General features: G+C 43.1%; 1 protein-coding gene across 3 annotated transcripts in view; it reads left to right on the forward strand.

Moving 5' to 3' along the window:
• ERBB4 (erb-b2 receptor tyrosine kinase 4) overlaps window positions 1–19,489 on the forward strand; it is a 481,597-nt gene that overhangs the window by 322,557 nt on the left and 139,551 nt on the right. For all 3 annotated transcript variants that reach the window (XM_072342440.1, XM_072342439.1, XM_072342441.1), the window contains exons 5-7: window positions 8,915–8,980; window positions 14,437–14,555; window positions 19,048–19,189. In XM_072342440.1, coding sequence (XP_072198541.1) covers window positions 8,915–8,980; window positions 14,437–14,555; window positions 19,048–19,189 — 327 coding nt within the window. The remainder of the gene's footprint in view (window positions 1–8,914; window positions 8,981–14,436; window positions 14,556–19,047; window positions 19,190–19,489) is intronic.

Genomic DNA, 19,489 nt, shown 5'->3' on the forward strand with positions numbered 1-19,489 from the left:
AAGTGACTAATTCACTCTTAAAGCCAACTTTCAGAATAGCTGGTGTCTCATTTTGGGGAGTACATCTAAATTGGAAACTACCTACAGAGAAAATGACATTCCAGAAAGCATGTGCTGAAGACATTTGTTATTGCAGAGCTGGTTAAATTATAACCTTTCATTGAGGTGATGACTTGAAGTTCAATTAACATTTTAAATGCACATTTGGAGAGCAGTGAGCAGGGCCTCTGCATGGAGGTGGTCCTGAATGCATTCCCTCATGGGTGTCACTGGGGCAAAGCAGGAGCAGAAGCTGTTCTTTAGCGTTGCCTGAAAGTTTCTTCCATATAGAACGCATCAAGCGCTCGCAGTGTGATGTTTCAGCAGCAGTTGCAGTTTCATGGATGTCTCAGTTGGAAAGGAAATTTAAATCGGAGACGTCCAGCAAGTCCTGCCACTTCTTGTTCAGTGTGGAAGCTGCTCGTCCTGCCATTAAGCAATCTGTTGTCAGGACAGGAGTTTTGTACTTAGTTGGAAATGAAAGACAGATTCAGTAACAGAAGGCATTTATTTTAAAGGATAGTTTTTGCTGGGTTGTATAACTGAAGATGGAGAAGTACATGAAATGCAGGGCTTGTTTTCTCTGTTGGTGTAGCAAGCTGCACTGCTTGAAGGTGATGGAAATGCTTTCCCTCGACTCCGAGCAGAGTTTTGAATAAAGGGAATCGGTTTAGTTTCCTAATAACTAACTTCAGCCTGTGTTTTCAGAAAGGATTTGTCAATTGGTAAATGTCCTTGAGACAGATTTGAAAGGCATGCGGACCTGGCTTTTAACAGAAATACGCTCCCTCTACCAGCTGATTAAGAAGAGGAGGTATACCTGGCTAATGCCCGTAGATAATGCTGGGACGACACAAGTCCTTAAGCTGCCAAAGCCTAATCCAGGGATCTAGCATAGGAACTGCTGCAAAGCCAGCGTTCTTAGAGTGTCGTGGGCTCAGAGAGGACAGGATGGGGAAAGCCAGCACTGACAATCCCCATAGAAGCTCTGACATGGGTGACTCTCTGCCTTGAAAAATACTTCAAAAAACAAACCAACCCCATCCCTGATGCAGTTCTGTCCTGTTTTAATGTATTCCTTCTGACAGCCGCTGTGAGGGGCAAGTCGTCCCCCAGGTGAGCCAGTGTACCAGGCTCTTGTACAAAGATACTACAGTGTGGTACTTGCCGTGTAGCCGCAGAATTGAAGCAGTGCTCCACATGATATTTTGTGGCAACTCCTGGTAAATGCTTATCTTTTAAAGGCAACCTGTGTGTGTATAATGTATTAGTGTGCACCACCTGTTTATAAGCAGATTGTTGTTTAAGCAGTATATTACACAAGGGGGAGACTTTCAGCGTAAGTGAAAGCATCCCTTTCCATTATAAGCAGCTTGCTTCATCACAAACACCGGTGTTTCTTGAAAGTAGGAAATAAAGCCCAAATACTCCAAATATTTAAAACAGTCTAATTGAACGGTAATTGGCAGATTTGTAGTGGGTGGGTGGAATGGCTCTTTCACAGCAAGCTGCAGCTGCTCTAGTGAGCTGCCTTTGAAGAGCTGCTTAGGGTAGGAAAAGGAAAAGAATGACTGAAAAATCAGCTGCTTAATTGCATCTAGTAGTTCTTGAAGCTGCTGTGTGCCTCCACCCTTTGGAAGCTGGCTGCTGCTTGCTTTGCAGGGCATACATCCGGGCACGGCGTGGTCAGCTTTGTGCTGCTATGAGGGGTGAGGTGTGCTGAGGGGCGTCTGGGGGCAGGCTGCTCCAAAACACACAGACAGGGGCTTTGCAAGTTGTTTAGTACAAATGGGTTTATACAGTGTTGGACTTCGTTCCCAATTCACTGCATTATGTCCATGTGATAGAATGGCCATGGGGTCACCTCTGTGCTGATCTCTGATAGCTGGAGATTATCCTGGAAATCGCACTCTGAAATCTGTTTGCGTGATTATTTTTAGTGGATATTTTTGGATTGCAAACACTGAACATAAATAGCAGAGTACGTGGATGAGCATTGTTTTCCAACGGAGGAAGGGCCTCTGTTGTCCAGTTATTGTTTTGTAATAATCACTTCTGTTTGGGCAGCCAGAGATACATTTTGAAGAAGCAGTTAGATCTGGATGAGTGTATTATCAGAATCGGAATGAATTCTGACACTGTTCTATTCTATTAGGATGCTTAGCCAGAGTTTGTCCAAAACTGGACACTAAATTTACTGGGGATGAGAGAATTCTCTCTGGGATTTCCACTTAGTTGACTCAGGATTGGTTAAAATGTCAGCACACCCAGCCAGACCGTGGAAGTACTGCGTGGCATCAAGAACAAGTACAATTAATTTTAAAAGCCACTTTGATTCCAACTTTCCATTTCCTTTCTCTGTGGTTATTACTTTGTTTAAAAAATGGAAATTGTATGCCCCTCTGTTCAAACTTTATTACTGCTTTGGCAGCTTTGCTAGAACATTAATAGGAGACGTTATTTTGATTTACGTGGTATTGACTTAGTTGATCTGTTTGAGGAGTGGAGGAGTTGGTATTAAACAAGCACTTGAGCACCTCTACATTTGGCATTTACTTTTCAACGTGTCTTTGAGTCGGCTGAGCACCTCCTTTGAAAATTTCCTTTAACAGCACACAGATTTCCCTGCTGGGCTTACACACAGTGCCCAGAAAAGATACCTGATGGACCGTGCCCTCTGCTCTGCCGTAGAGGGAAGGCCCAGTAAGTAACAGCCATGTAGTTCAAGGGAGCTGGGGCTGTTGGTTTGTGTGCTTTAAGGCTGGCCCAGATGAGGCAGGGAGTTCCATTTCTATCCCACGTAGCTCAATTTAGCAGCACAGTTCCTGCTGCATGTGTGCAGGACTGTCTGTGGCTCGCAGAGGGCAATGCATTTGGTTAGGAGTAATGATAATAAGGGGAGATTCCTGGGGGCTTGTTGCTCCTGATGAGCCTGCCAAGCAGCAGGTACGACTTGACCTATCTTTTTTACTTTCTGGCTGTGTCTCCCAATTTGCTTGGGATCCCTACGTGTGTGTTAAGATATGCATTTGATGCTGATTGGAACTAATTTGCCACCACAGTGGGGGGAACTGGCCTGCATTGCTCTGTGCTAACAGCTATAAGCGGTGATAATTAATAGTTCCTAATTGCTTAATCAGTGCAAAGTTTTACACTGTATCATATGCAAAGGTTTTCATGTTATGTGGGTGAGCAAGCCCCCAATTAATGCATCAAGTTGTACAGCCTTACCAGTGCTGTCAGTTCCAGGCGGAGAAAAATAGCTAGTGTCTTCATTACCCCCCTCAGGTCCCTTTTTGCAGTCGTTCCTGTGGCCTGAAGACATTTTTCTGTAGCAGCTGAAGTAACATTACAGAGCGCTTGCTATCAGCTCGCAGCTGTCAGTGATAAATACGAATTCACTGGCCTGAGCCCGTTCAGTGCTGCTGACATGCTCTTCTTGGCTTTCCATTTATTCCTTTACCTCTGGTGGCCAATCTCTCTTAAAATCAAAAGTGCCTGCCACCAGCATGTCTGCTGATACTCTGTAATTTCAGAACGCTCAACAGATTCCCAGTCCCCTACGTGCGCGAGTACCGTCTCCATCACACATTACTCATGGAAATGAATCCCCTTTGGCTGTTAGTTTTTGTTTGCTCTGGTGCTGGTTGGTGTTTATGTCCTCTCCCTCTGCCCTGCCTCTCACTCCCGCTGTCCCCAGATCTCTCCCTTTTCTTTCACTGCCTGTCTCTTCATATTGTAGACCTATCTTGCGCGCTGGGCTCTTTTCAGCTACCTGTGTCCCAGTCCCTCTCCATTTGTGTCTCTCTTTTGCTATCTGCTAGGGAGGTCAGGGGAAGATAGAGGTGCTGAATGAGGCTGGATGGCAGACTTGGAAGTCCTTGTTGGAAACAATGGTTAGCAGAAGTTTGCTTTCAGTCCAGCAGTAATAATTTCAAGTGCCACGTACAGCTTGATAGAGAAAAGCTTGGATTTGACTGGGTTTTATTATTCCATGTTGGAGAACTGTTTGGTGGTAACATCCTGAGGTGCTAAAGCAACACAGTTCGATGGCAGTAGAGGATCGGGCCCTTAGATTTCTGTATCCTCTAAAATTTATGTGGAGAGGAAAATGAGCACTAGATGTTCCTATCAATGCTCTCTTCTCTTTCACAAAGTTAAACTTATTCTTGCAAGGCAGATCTCTTCTGTTATAAAATAAGGAAATGGTGGAGAGTGTGAGGGTCTGTTAATTACTTAACTTTCGAATCAATAGAAGAGATCTGATGACTTGCTCAGGGCTGGTAGGAAACGCAAAATTATTTTAACTTAACAAAGAAATGTGAATGAATGAGTGTGTGATGATAGGAATTGCCAGACAAGGACTCAGAGAGCACTACGGCCTGATAAAGCAGAACAATCCATCACAACAGTGGTAGCTTTAATTCCCATTAATGCTGTGCTGTTGGGATGATATTTTGATGGTATTTTATTTTCCTGGACCATAATGTTAAGTCTTGAGCATCCTTTTGGTATTGCTATCAGTATTGCAGGAGAGATGTTTTTGAGGTTGAGGATGAATTTAAATGAAGAAGCTAATTATGATCTATAGATGTTTTGGTAGTTAATCAATCATTTTAGACTGTTAGACAAGTAAAGAGCTTCCTTATTACCATGCCTTGTAACCATTAATGCCACTGTTTTTGACTGTGTTTATTTGCACTTTGGTATCGGTATGCTGCAGATACGCTTGCATTTATTAATGATTTATTAACCTGGTAGAAGCCATCCATAAATGCAAGCTTTGTACAAAGGGAGACCGTTTCTTCTCTTATTTCTGCTTTCCTTCCCCTACTGAGAGGGGTCTGCTTACGGCAGCTGGGATAGCTGATGGAAAAAAAGCGGAATTGTCCATACTACACTGAGCTTAGAGCTAAGAGGAGGACTTCATTTTTCTTGTCTTGTCAGTAACTTAATCCTCTGCAGTTTTACTGTTCCTGAAATAATAAAGTCAGCGTGGAGACAAAGGAAAGCCCTTCTCAATTCTCAGGAAAGCACAAGGATAAAGTAACCTTGGTCTTTCCCAGCCCAGCAAGCTAGCTCTTCCTGCCTGTGACTTTCTCCATTCAGCAAAGCAGAGGCATCTTCCACAAAGAAAAACCTACCCTGGCAGCTATGACAGTAGTACTCTGCAGTAGGCTCCATAACGAAGATAAGTGGCATTAGTATTGGCCAAGGGAGATGAGCCCAGGAGACAAGCCGTTGGTTTTCCACATGGAGTTTGCCAAAGCGAAACTAATTTTCATCCTCCTGTGGAAATCTGCCCTTTCTGAGTTTAGATTTCAGAACAAACTCTGTAAAAATTATGTAAGCCTCCTTTTAACTCCTTCCCTCCTCCTCTGCATTCTAATGAATTAAATGTCATCATCTATTCAAAACAGTGCTACTATTCTGGAGCAGAAATGTACTGTAGCATCACTTCTATTGAGGGGGCAGGAGACTGTTCCAGGTTCCTTCTTTCCATATGTCACTTACAAAGAAAATGAACCCCTTTGCTGATATGTCTTCACTAACGTGCAAGAATTCAGCAAGAGGACAAGGCTGCGTTTATAGAGTCCACTGGAAATCTTTCTTTGGGCGTATCTCACCTGACTCTTAAATCACTCTTTGATTGTACTAAGAATATACGTAATGTATAATTGCAGGTGGACTTTGATCCTCTGGGGAAGTTTGGGCTGCTCTACTGGCGCTGGCTGTTCCTAGGTGCCTCTGGTTACCATTTAGACTTCATTTTGCTCTCGGTATCTCTATGCCAGAGACCAGTGCTGGTAATCGCAGGAATGAATTACCTCTTTTTGTTGTCTATTGCCTCAGAACAAAAGGCAGAACACTTGTGCAATGTCATGGCTTGCCTTTTCTTTATTACTTACTTCTTTGAGACCTTGCTGCTATATGTTTGTGCATTTTGGTGTACCTTAGAGATGCAAAGAATAGAAAAATAAGCTCTTACGCTAAGAATTATTTTATGAGTTTTTCTCAAATCTAAATTGGTTCACAGCAACCTTCAAGAAATGTGTATGGAAAGAACTGTGAGAAGCAGCACAGTAGTAGGACTTCATCAATCTCTTGGCCAGTTGATTTGTAACGGTCTAAGGCTGACATACAGATCTGATCACACAAACTATTCCTCCCATGAATGTTCCTCACACTCTGGGTTGCTTATATGGAGTTCCACGGAACTGTTCTTGTATTTAGATTTACAGAGCTGATCTTTTATGGGGAGCAATCTGTTACTGTTACAGGGGGAAAACCAGGTGGAATACTGAGTTACGGGAGGGCAGAATCTTGACCAGTCTATACTGAGAGCAAACCAACTTATTTTTCTTTTTAAACCCAGAGGGACACACGCTGTTTGGAGGCACTTTGGTTCTTGTTTTTAATTCTCAGTCTATTTGACCTTCAAAGGACACGTAATAATATGATTCAGAAGCGTGCTGCCTACCAGCTCAGCTGCTAGTTTTTGTCTGTGCAGTTGAGAAAGGTGAAAACAATGAAGCAGAGACTTTGGGTTCCCAATGAGAAAACAGAAAACTGGCAGCCTTTTCTTGCTATTTTGTTAAATATCTCTATTTAAATGCAAATGATCATCTGACACTGTCAAACAAAGTCATGTACCAGGAAGCAGGCGTGCAAGTTATGAAAAAAAATTAAATGATTTTTGAAGATGCTGGATCACTTTTATTTCCAGGAGAAACAGTATTGGCTGAGCATGTTTATAGTTGCATAGCAAGGGTCAGCTCAGCGCCTAGGAGTCTCAAATTTGAAGGTTTTTATTTTAAGCGTAGCTTGTGCAGAAGTGCAGGAGGACTCTCTGCCTAGAGGGCACTTGGAGGTATGATTGAAGTATGTCTTGTGCTGTCTCCCCACCCATTTTACGGTGGAAAGCCCAGTGCATGAGGTATGATTTGGAAGGGGGATGAAGTCAGGAAGAGATTGGGGCAGAAATGGCCAGATTCCTTCTTCTGTCTCAGACAAGGGGCTGTGATCAAGCTGTGCCATGTTTTATGCTGTGTCCAGCAGTAAGACCTGTAGCTTTCCCCCTGGAGCCAGACTGATGTGAGCTTTGACCAGAAGTAAGAATTAGGTGGAAAAATGGAGCTGACTCTCCTGTCCTTGGGTTTCAGTTCCTCCTTTTCTTCCTCCATCAGTTGTGTTCCAGCAAGGACTGAGCTAAGGCAGTGCAGAAAGGTTATCTGAACGTGTATCCGTCCTTCTTGTCCTATTTGGTCAGTCTTTATAAAACCTGTTTTTCTTCAGCAAGGTGAGTGCCAAAACTTGGAAACAAACTGTATCTTACCAGTTGCCTGTTGAATGTTCTTCCTTGGACTTGCTGTTTACCTTACCTATTTTTAAAGTTTCTATTCGTAGAAATCAATATGGATGCATTAGCTTTCTGCACAGGGCTCCAGTAGCCTCTTAATAATCATAATCATTGTTATTGCTTATTAAAGTTGCATTATTCATGCCAGATGGAGTCCCCTCCCCATCAGCCAGAACGAGTTTGCATTATGTAGTTATAGTATATTTCTGATCTAAATAAACAGATGGCAGAATGTGACAGCAAATTATGTGCTGGTGATGTCAGCAACAACGCTCCCCCAGTATAATTGCTTTAAATGAACATGAGTGCGGCAAGGAGCTGGTAGCTTTAACAAGGTAGTTGGCATACAGTGTGTAATTACTGCTCAGCATAATCAATAGTTCATCAGTGATATGCAAAAGCACTGGTGTTAGAAAAGCAGGGACGTGAAGTTCTACTTGATGCAGCTCTAACAGCGGTTTTACTCAACTATGGAACATTTTATGTGTACGCTGCCAGCAGAGGAGGGGTGTTTTCATTTGGGTTGACCCAGCCTTGGCTGAGAGACACTGTGTTTTCTCCAGCATTGGCTCTTGAGTCAGAGTGTGTGGACAGCATTTGATATAGTGCAGGGTGTAACAGAGCAGCGTTAACAGCAGGTGCCATTAGCACAGCAGCAAAAGGTTCCTGAAGGTTTTGGTAAGCTCGTGGATCAAGTTCAAGGTGGGAATTCACTTTGTAGATTTTTGGCAGTATTCAGTGATGAGTACAAGTTTAATCAAAGGTGAGGCCACATGACTGCAGTCAGATGAGTGGTGGGAAGGTTTCTGCCCTTCAGAAGACAGAAGGAGTTGTTCATTCCCTGGCCACGTCCAGATGGGAGCTGCAGGATCAGGTGCACCTTCCCTCGCCGTCAGAGCTGGCATGGGATTGTCAGAGTGCTGACTCAGATAATGACACCTACAGCTAGAGAATGTGCCAGTCCTTCTGCCTGCTTTCTGTTTCTTTGCACAGCAGGTAGTAGTTCACCATGAAAGGGAAGGAGTGAATTCAGTGCCCTCCTCAGCGCAGGATTTCAGTCCTGAATTACTGTGTAATGTTTGTGAAGACTCTGTAAGCTTTCAGGAGGGAGGTTTGGCTTTTGATTGCTTGTCTTCAAAGTTTATTACCTCATTGTTCAGGTGAAATTGAACACAAGATGAGGTGGGTTTTTGCTCAGCCATCCCTTGTACGGTGGAGGAATGAGTGAGTCTTACATAGTGTGCACAGAGAACAGCTCTGGGTGATGGAATTGTTCCTCATCTTATGCATCTTTTTAGGTTTGAAGATGTCTCCATCGTATTTAGCAAACCTAGGGATTTACAGTATGAAGTACCCATGCAGGTCTGGTGCCAATTCTGGCTATTTATCTTGTCTTTTTAAGGGCACAGTTTCAACCTTTGTAAGGCACAAAAACCTTCCAAAGGCAAGATGGACCCTTCTATTTAACTGTTGCTGAAGCTGCATTTCTAATCTCTCTCCGTTTCTCTCCCAAAGGTGGTCGGTGCCACAAGTCCTGCACAGGCCGATGCTGGGGACCCACAGAGAATCACTGCCAGACCTGTAAGTAAGCATGACCCTGAGGGCTGGAACATGAAAGGGATCCTATTTTTTTTTAGTTGTGGAGAGATGGTATATATTCCTTTTAGTGCAGCTCTAAATTTTTTCAAGGCTTTTTCTGTAGGTTTTTACCACCCGACGTTCTTGTTTTCCTTCCCATGTGAATTTGTGTTTTTCTTTCCTCTCTTGTGCTTTCCTAAAATGCATAAGCTAACATGAATTCGCTTTTCACTTCCTGGTGGCAACATGGAGCGTGGCTCCTGGGAATGTTGATGGGTATTTTGGATTACATTGAAATGAGTATTGCAGGAACAAGAGAATCTACTTGGTGGATTTGGAGATCTCTAATGATGGCATGACACAGCAAAGTTCTTAATACTGGAATACTGTTAATTTCCCTGGAAGCATTAGTTATCTTGTAGGATTGTTATAATAACTCAAAATGTTGTTGAGTTACACTGAAAGAGAATAATGATTTTTTTTTTTTGTAAGGGAAGTAATAAGTGAAGGGCTGTTCACAATGTCTGTACTCTTGAATTTAGAGTGCATTAAAAGGAGTAAGAAAGAAGAACATGTTAAGAGAGTTTCTTCCTTGTATGTTTTCAGTTTGCTCAGAAAGGCACTGAGGAGCTAGAAGTACAGTCAAAATATTAGCAAATAGAGGAGAAAATCAAGAGCTTTTTCTACAAGTTCTTCTAATTTTTTTCCTCTTGTGGGAATAGATCCGTTCTTTACATTTCCTTTCTATCAAATTTAGGGTGACAGAAATCAGTTGGTTTTACTGGAGTTGCTCTTCCCAGAAAATGAAGTGGTTGCTGATACCTCCCCACGTGAGCACAGCCCGTGTTCATTTCTTTGGCTTTATTGTAGGAGGGATTAACTGCAAGTGCACCAGCCAAATCTTTGGTCTTAGGGTAGCCCATTGTCATCTGTCATTTTTGTTAGAACTGTGAGGAACAGTGCAACCGTATCTTTTTATCTGTTTTATTCTTCTTTCTTTTCTTCTTCTCCCAGTAGTTGGAGCAAGAAACTGTAGTAAGTTAGAAATGGCCCATAGTTTGACATGAATGGTTTAGGGGTGAGCACGGTCAGGAAATCCAGTCCAGTGTGTCCATGGCAACACAAAAGGTGTTCTGCCACCCTGGAGGGTGCTTCTTCAGCTACATCACTCGATGCTGCTGGCCAAGTTGTTGGCAGTTATAGCTCTCCTAAAGCTGATGTGTTCATATGCTATTGTTTCATATTAAACTTCATTTGCGGGTGTGAGTAAATTTGATTTGGGACAGGTTTCAGGAGCATCTGTATAATGAAGCATATTCTTGTTTGTCCAAATTGGGCTAGCACATCTCCTTTCTGTGCCGGTGGCCTTTCTGGATGCTGCAAAGAAGTTGCTACAGAGGAAACCTCTTCATATTAGGTTTATGTACTCAAGTATATAGAGCAAAGGGACAGAACCCTTGCTGACCACAAGGATTTTATACCACGACAGCTTAGAATTAATTGACGATGCTTCTATAGGCCTGTTTATCTCTCTGTTATTCTTCTTGACAGAGGTAAAGTTTTTTGGGCCCCATGTGGCTAACCCATGAGAGGATACTGCAAAACCTTGGCACTTAAATTGTATAAGAACGACCTGATCCTGGCTCAGGCCTTGGTTCCTGCCAGCAGAGGCTCCAGCATCTCCTTAGCGTTGGGCAGTCCAGCTGGACTCTGTGGCTGCTCAAGTTCGTGTGGCAGGATCGGCTCCCATGATCTCAACCTGCACAAAGCACTGCTCTCAGATGAGTGTGCTGATTTGGTGGATTAATGTAGTAATACCAGGGAGAGCAAAACTTATCTGCAGCGTTGCAGAGTCTGGAGCTTAGCAGAGAGAGCTGCACGGTAGGTTTGCTCCCAGAGTGACAGCTCTCTCTTTCTTCACAGTGATTGCCCTCTCAAATCTAAACAGCAGGGACAGGCGAAGGCAGGACCATGGATTCAACATAATGAACTTTGGGAAGGCGCACTTTATCTAAGTTCCAGGCATTCTAATTTGAAAGAGCTACTTTACATCCTCTTACCTCAAAGCACGATGTCAGTGTAGTTTGTATGTTCTCCTATTGTCAGTGATAGGAGTTAATTTTAGGCTGCGTGTGTTCTCTTTGCCTCCCTGACCTCATGCTCTAAGTGTAAAGCAGGACTGAAAAGGAGGGCTGACTGTTGGGCTGACAGCGAGCAGTTCTACTTCTCAGCTATACTAAACTTGTTCTTTGAAAAAAAAACGTCTGAAACAAAGAACAGGAGCTGGAAGCATAAAAACCCAAGTGGTGTGAAGCTTTTGCTGTCTTCATTTCTGACTTTAAGAGACGTGCCTGGCTTTCAGTCTCATTAATGATACAAGCTGGAGATGAGATGAGTGGTATCAAACATTGCGTATCCCTTCATCTGGTCACCTTGGGAATGGGCATCTTTCACAGGCAGGCAGGACAGCATTCGGCAGTGCTGCTTCCCAGCGTCAGACTGTTTTGTTCGTCTGCAACAGCTTGTCTGCATCTAATAATTTCACTTTTTTATGCACTCACTGAAGCAAAAAATTCTAATGAGCCCCCTTCCCAAGATAAGATTTAAATTATTCTCCTGGGAAAAGGTTAAAAAAAATGGAAGATCTTAATCCATGTCTTTCATTTCAAATTACATATGGGGGGAAAAAAGAAGATCCTTTTGTTTTTGTATGAGTATCATCTACCTGTCTTCTTCTTATGTTGCCTTTCAGCTATGTCTCTCTATCTGAAACACCACCTGCATCTAACTCTGTCCTCGTGTCTCTCTCAATGTGACAAGAAAGTCTATGTATTTAAGAAGGCTATTAATGGGAAATTGTAAATGAGCCGTTCCATCAGGAGTTAGAACAGAGATAATTTCAGGGATGAGTTTTATGCAGTTAACAAGCTGTTTTTGTTTTCTAATTAAATATTAGGAAATATGAAACTGAAACACAACCTGGAAAGTATGCTTTCTGTCCGTGTCATGGAAGGCTAATGTGGAGCAGCAATAACAAGTGTTTGCTCTTCACATAGTATTGGGCGTCTGCTATACAGAATGCAAACCGCTTTTAAAGCAAACAGAAGAACAAAAGCATTTGGAAGTCAGGGATCAATTTTTCTAATCTGTGCTTGGGCTGTTACTGTTTTTGTAGTTGATTTCTGTTTGGAGTTGTTGTTTCATATGAAAAGAAAATGTAACTTTTATAAATGAAATATGTTATTGTATTAAAACGACAGATGATGCATTTTGGCCTAGAGGAGTGAAACGGAAGGAGAAGAGCTCCAATTAAAATACAAGTCCACTAAGGGAATGCAAAGAAAGAGAAAAGCCTTTCAGTCAAATTCTAAACACAGACATTCAGCAAATGTACGGCTCTGTGTAGCTGTGTGTGTACAGGAGCTTGGCCTGAGCATAATTGTATTTATACAGTCTTTGTGCAGCTGACGTTGCTGAGAAAAAAGAAGGTGCAGATGCAGTAAGTACCCAATTAGAGCAGCAAAAGGCAGGCGTGAGCCTGGTGGGGGAGAAGGAAAGAGCTGAATCGGCAGCTTAGATCAATCGGGGTAACCTAGCATTTTTGCTTGGAGACAGCATCTTTAATTAAAATCCTTGTTTTTCGCTAATAACTTTGCATGTTCGTAAGACTTTTCCATTGATTTCGCTTTCTTCCCCTTTTTCCCTTCATAGATTTATAATGCCCTGACATAATGAAAGGTGAAGGGAAACAATAAGAGACATATTAATTGCTCATACGCACGTGAAGTGCCCGTTCCACCCCATGCCTCACGCAGTGTTTTGCTATTAGAGTGAAAAGCCAGTGGAGATTGACAGTCAGCATTCTGCTCACCCCCCAGAAACCAGCTCCAGTGCATGGCACATGTTGTCAAGGCGGTGAGCATTACACCATTAGGACAAGTGCAGGAATTGAACTGTTGAGCTGTTTATTGGAATCTGAACAGTCAGTTGGTTTCGGGACTTGTAACGATACGTGGCATTGCTACTTGTTTTGTCTTGGGGAAGTGCCATTGCTGTGAGCTGCCTTGAGTGAGTCCTTCAGAAACTTCATACTCTTTTGCTGAGGCATCTTCTCTCTGCCTGCATGGTACCACTGAGGTTCTCTGTGAGTTCCTCCTCAGAGCTGGGCCCTCAGTGGCAGCTGTGATGCAGCATGCAAAGGATAAATAAGGTATGTTGTGGCCTTTTCCTAGAATGAAGTGTTGGCATTTCTTTTGGCACAGTTCACTTTCCCAGTGGAAGAAACATAACAGAAACAATTAGGGAAGAAGGGCAACAAGCCTTGGCTGCAACTTTAGGTTTTGCAAGCTGCTTATAATTTTATAGTCCTCAGGAGAGCTCAAACGGTGCCATAACCTGAGCAGCTCCGTAGGGGCTGCATTCAACCAGGGCCATATCAGAAGTGGGGGAGCACTTTCTGAAGTCACTGTGCTGAAAGGGGCTGTGCTCCTCCACGTCAGTCCCAGTTCTCCTGCACGGCATTGCTTTTTGAGAGGAAACGTACTCTGGAATGGCTTGCAGCTGGGGCTCTTCTTTTTGCTCTTTGAACACTCTGCCAGGAGCCTTCTCCGCAGGGAAGCGTGGCCACGCGTCCTGGTGGGCATCATGGTTCCCAGCAGCAGCTGGCACTTGGGGGATGAAATGATAATTGAGCTCATTAGGTAGCTCAGACTCATTTTCTGCACAGAGGTGCTGTGCACCCAGACTCGCCAGATTGAAGCAAGGCATTAAATTGCAGTGGGACAGCGGCAGTAAGGGAGGCTTTTTATCAGCGTCCTGCTGGTAAGCGGATGAGCTGTGCCACCATGTCCCCTCCTGTTCAGTTGAAACTGTTAATTATATCTGCCTGAAATTTGCCTCCTAAGCTCTGGACCTGTAGTGCAATTAAAGAGAAAGCAAAAATCTGTAAGCCTGTAAGGTGGGATAGGTGGGTGCTGCTGAGGGAAGTTTCTCATTCTCTGTCCTCTTGAAAACTGTTCTCAATAGAGAAGTAATGAAATGCTTTCAGCTAAATGATTAGAAGAGATTAATTACAGAAGTGCATCAATTCTGTTCATTATCAAGACAGCTGCCAGCACACCTTCCTGACAGTCTGTGGTGATTAGTAAAATCCTGCAGAAAAGTTCAGTTTTTCTGTAAAATAAAGTCTGAGGCTATGGCTGAAGAGAGGGAGAGATTCCACTTGTTGACCACTGTTTGTCCAAGGAAGAATTTCATACAGTGTTGTGTTCTTGAAGAGACCATAAAGATATCCTGGAAGAAAACAGCTACTAGTTGAAAAATTTACCTTTAACCTTATTGTAGTGGATTTTTTTTTTTTACAGTATGTTGTTGTTCAGCCTGTTTTCCTCGGCGTGCAGCTGAAGAGCTGTCTGCTCAGTTCTGGTTCTGACACGATCATTTTTCCTTCCTTCTCCTAGTAACAAAGACAGTGTGTGCAGAGCAGTGTGATGGACGGTGCTACGGGCCCTACGTCAGCGACTGCTGCCACCGGGAGTGCGCTGGAGGCTGCTCTGGACCCAAAGACACTGATTGCTTTGTATGTGTGAGACCTCTCATTTTTCTTCTTCCTGGCAGTCATGGTGCATGTTTTAAGCGCTTTAACCCCTGAAACTCAGTTTTGCCCCTCTGAATGTATTGCATGCTTGCTCCCAGATTAGAACTGGAAACTCTAACGTTTGGTGTTTTTCACTTTATACTGGCATCACTTATCTGCCTAATATTACCCTTTGACAGATACGAGATTTGTAAATAGAGACTGAGAAATTTTAACACGGTGATCTCTGTGATTTTTATCTTTTGCTTCTATAGAATTATCTGTTAGAGGTGATGGGGAATTTTCAGGTGAATTTATCATAACACTCAAGTGTGACTTTTATTACTGCACAATGCGCTTTTTATTTGGAATTACAATTGGATTTATTTGGATTACAATTTAGCTTCTTTGTGAAAGTTGTTCCCTATTACTGCCAGATTGAATTTAAACACAGCTTTTTTACTGACCATACTAGGAAGGAGAGCGGTTCCCAAAATGTTCTACTGCAGGTATATTCTGCTACATATTCTTAGTTAGGACAAAAGAAGAGGTGTTTTTTTTTCCATACATATAGGCCCTTAGCCAAATCTGTCTCGTTTGTACTTCATATTAGTGACGGTGTGAATGACTTCAGCAACGGACACCAATCTCAAAAAACACGTAGCTCATTGCTCTGTGTTACAGAGGCAGGTTTTGCTGATGTTTTCAAGGGCAGCAAACCTAGGCCAAAGGAAGCTTAGAATTAGAATGTGCTCGCGAAAGTGATCTTCAGAGGTACCCGCGTGACGGAGGGGACGAACACCAGCCAACTTGAGTGAGGTCCTCTTAAAATCTGCCATGCAGTTTTGGAAGGACACATCTATGCTACGGTAAAGCACATGTAAGATGAGGAGGTGATCTGAATCATCCAGCACGGCTTCACCGAGGGCAAATTGTGCCTGATCAGTCTGATGGCCTTCTGTGATGGAATGATAGCACCGATGGACAAAAGAAGGGCAACCGATGTCGTGTACCTGAACTTGTGTAGGGCATTTGAAGTGGTCCCATGTTGTATCCTTTAAATTGGGGTGACTTGGATTTGAAGGCTGGACAATTTGGTGAATGAAAGGATTGGATGGTCCTAGCCAGAGAGCTGATGTCAATGGCTCTGTGTTCAGGTGGCGGCCTGTGATGAATGGTGTCCCCTAAGGGTCTGTTTTTGGACTGACACTCTTCAACATTTCGTTATCAATGACCTAGACAGCGTGATCAATTGTACGCTCAGGAAATGTGTAGAAAACATCAGGCTGAGTGGTGCAGTTGATACAGAGAAGGAAGGGATGCCATCCAGAGTGGCCTGGGCAGGCTTGAGGAGCGCAACCCCTGTGAACCAAATGAGATCCAACAAGGCCAAGTGCAAGGTGTTGCACATGGGTCAGGACTATCCCAGATATGTGTACAGACTGGGAGAAGAATGCATTGAGAGCAGCTCTGAGGTGTGGAACATGGGAGTCCTAGATAAATGAGAAGCTTGATGTGAGCCAGCAGTGTTCTCGTACAGCTTAGAAGTCCAACTGTATCCTGGGCTGTTTTAAGAGCTTGATGGCCAGAGGGGGAAACGGAGGTGATTGTTCCTCTCTGTTCTTCTTTTCACGAGACCCCATTCTGAAGTATTGTGTCCAGGCCTTGGGGTCGTCGTGGCAAGAATATTCTGGAGCAGGTCTGGAGGAAGGCTGTAAAGATGACCAGAGACCTGGAGCACCTCTCCTATGAAAACTTGGCTTGTCCTGTCTGGAGGAGAGAAGGCTCTGGGGAGACCTCCTTGCAGCCTTCCAGTACTTGATGGGAGCTTATAAACAGGAGAGAGACTGACTTTTTACATGGTCTGATAGTGAAAGAACAAGGAGAAATGGCTTTAATGTAATGCAGGTTTAGAGACCTGCACCCGGGGAGGAGCAACTGTGTGCATCAGAACAGTCTACTGGTGGAAAGGAGCTGTGTAGGAGTATATGTCTGGGTGCAGAACAGGTTGACCGTGATCCATCATCTCTCTTTTGGGGAAAGTCTGAGAGCCCTGGAGCTGTTCAGCCTGGAGAACAGAAGACTGAGAGGGGATCTTATCAGTGCTTATAAAAACCTAAATGGCAGATGTAGTGCGGATGGGACTGGGCTCTTTCATGACTAGGAACAGAACAAAAAGGTAGTGAGCACAAACTGGAACACAGGATATTCAACATAAATACGAATAGAAACTTATTTACTATGAGGGTTACAGAGCCCTGGAACAAGCTCCCAGAGAAGTTGTAGAATGTCCTCTGGAGATACTCAGAACTCAGCTGGACACCTTCCTGTGTAAGCTGCTGTAGGGAACCTGCTTCAGCAGGTGGGTTGGACTAGGTGATCTCCAGAGGTCCCTTCTAACTTCTATGATGATGATTCTGGGATCCAAAGCTTGCTGGAACTTCTTGGCTGGTTTGGACTAGAGTTGTGGAAACAGCATTTCTTCTTGTGATGTCATACAGTGTGAATGTGTAAAGAAAAGATTTATTGCTTTCATGCAATAGTGTAGGAACATCCTCAGTGCTGGAATGCTGAACCCATGTCTTGTTGGTCCATGCTCTAAAGTACTGCAGCCTGAAAGAAAAAAAACAGTTTTAAACAGTTTTTCTGATTAATGGCAGTTAAAGGAATACGTATGTTAAAAGTCATGCTACTATGTTTCTTCTGGTCTAGCAGGGATGTACCCAGGGCATTGCTTTCATTCACTGCTGGCCCCAGAGCAATGTAACTGAAATTCAGCAGGGGTCAGACAGTTTTCAAGGCAAGTCATTACTTGCTTGCGATGCACTGTGTGAAAAGTGTAACCCTTTAGGCAATGACCAACTGTGCTTCGTTCTCAACTGAGAGATACAACTCAGTTTTTCCTGGCGTACATCCTTGTTGATTCATTCCCATAATAGCAATGTTTAGCATCAAATCCTAAAGTTTGCTTACGTCATCAAAGCAATTACAAATGTCTACTAAGTATTACAGTCACGAAGTACAAGTTCCACAGTCTTCTTTTCCTGAGAAGTTCCATCTTGGAAGAGCACTGTCATGTTTTACTTCATGTGTTTGCACAGAGGATTGTTGTATACATAATGGAGTACTTCCTAAGTTGACAGGGGATATTAAAAAAAATGAGCTAAATTAGAACTTATTAATAAGTAAAGCAAAGCGTGTGATGCCTTAACAAATCTTCAGCACATTATGGCAGCTTGTAATGGCATCCTGCTTTAAATATGGTGTTACTTCACGATAAAATTATCTAGCCTCCTCCTCCATATGCTGCCTTACAATCATTTGGATACTCAGTTATAAAAGCAAGCCAGTAATCATTGCCTATGATAACTGCAAGCAAACATGCTAGAATAAAGTTTATTGTTTCTTCTATGCAAAATCAAGCTGGATCTAAAACTGGAAATGCACAACAGGCCGAATACTCTGAAATCAGAAAAATGACACAACTCTGCTCGCAGAGTGGGCTTCCTATCTGGTTCCTGGTAAGGAAGGGTAGGAGGGCAAAATCCAGTAGCAGTGGTTACTTACGATGCTAGGCTATTGATGCTAGGCATGCCAGGCTACAGTCATATGAGATTTGACACGAGGCATTGGGGGTGTGCTTTGTGACTTCTACTCCGACAGTTTTCCATAAGCTGTGATTAAAACCAAAGACAAGAGGTATGGTGATAAAGAATGCCACAATTTTTGTCATTTATTTAATTTTTTTTTTTAACCTTGCTAATTATCATTGCTGCATTGCTGATTATTCTTCCTGCATGCTATTACTCTTCATCCACACATTTGTCTCTTCATTTGTCAGAGCCCTGTCCTCTGGCAGCTGTGGGTGGTTGAGCTTGAATGCTAAGTGATACAAAGTCCTATTTTCTTTTCCCAGTGTGTGAAGCAACTGACCTTGTTAAACTTGCATTTAGGGAAATGACCCCCTCCAGTGCTAGCTCAAAAGAAGTTCTTATCCCTCTTGCTTTATAATTGGGAATTTCAGTTTTCAGCTGGACTGCGGACTCATGCTGTAAGAAGTGAAAAGGTTGGACCTCTAAAGAAAAGTCATTAGCATTTGTTTAGATTGATGATGATAAATAACTGTTCACTCCTGGCAGCTTTAGAACGTCCTATCGAGTTGTGAATTAGTTGATTAATGGTAGTAACAATAATTATGAAACAAATTGGAGCTCTGTTATGTTTTTGTAGGAGACACTGTAACAGTCAGCTGTGTTTCAGATTAACAGGTCTCTGATAATTCCCTTCACATGCCATGGATTTGCCAAGGTTCTAGCAAGAAATCTGCATAGACAAAATGGAGGTTAGATGGCTGTGCATCGCATTCCCCACTATTGCAACACTTGTGAACAGTTGTCAGGGCTGTTAAACTTAAAACCAAAACAGCTACGTATCCAACTACATGATTTAATTAAGCTGATTTTTTGGTTTTTTTCTTTCCTCCCCTGTTTTGCAGGCCTGCATGAATTTCAATGATAGCGGAGCATGTGTCACACAGTGCCCCCAGACATTCGTGTACAATCCTACTACCTTCCAACTGGAACATAATCACAATGCCAAGTACACGTATGGGGCTTTTTGTGTCAAGAAGTGCCCACGTAAGTGCTGCGTTGGCTCTCTTTTCCTTCAGTGATGGGAAGTTTTGAATTGCATTTCAGGAGCCCTGTGAGACAGCGAGAGAAGGAGAGTGAAGTGAATAGTGCAGAGCCTCAAATCGCTCTGTGTGTGCCTGTGTCTTGCAAGAGCTTAGTGGTGTGCTAAGGAGAAACAGAGTTCTGGGTTGCTGACGCTTTCCAAGTGTTGTATACTGGAGTAATTTTTCTGTTACAGGAAGGGAATTCACTAAGTTTCCATCCCCACAATGACCGTTTGTTACATTCATGCTATTGACAGCCCTT

Source organism: Excalfactoria chinensis, chromosome 7, assembly GCF_039878825.1.
Source record: "Excalfactoria chinensis isolate bCotChi1 chromosome 7, bCotChi1.hap2, whole genome shotgun sequence".
NCBI classification, from domain to species: Eukaryota; Metazoa; Chordata; class Aves; order Galliformes; family Phasianidae; genus Excalfactoria; species Excalfactoria chinensis.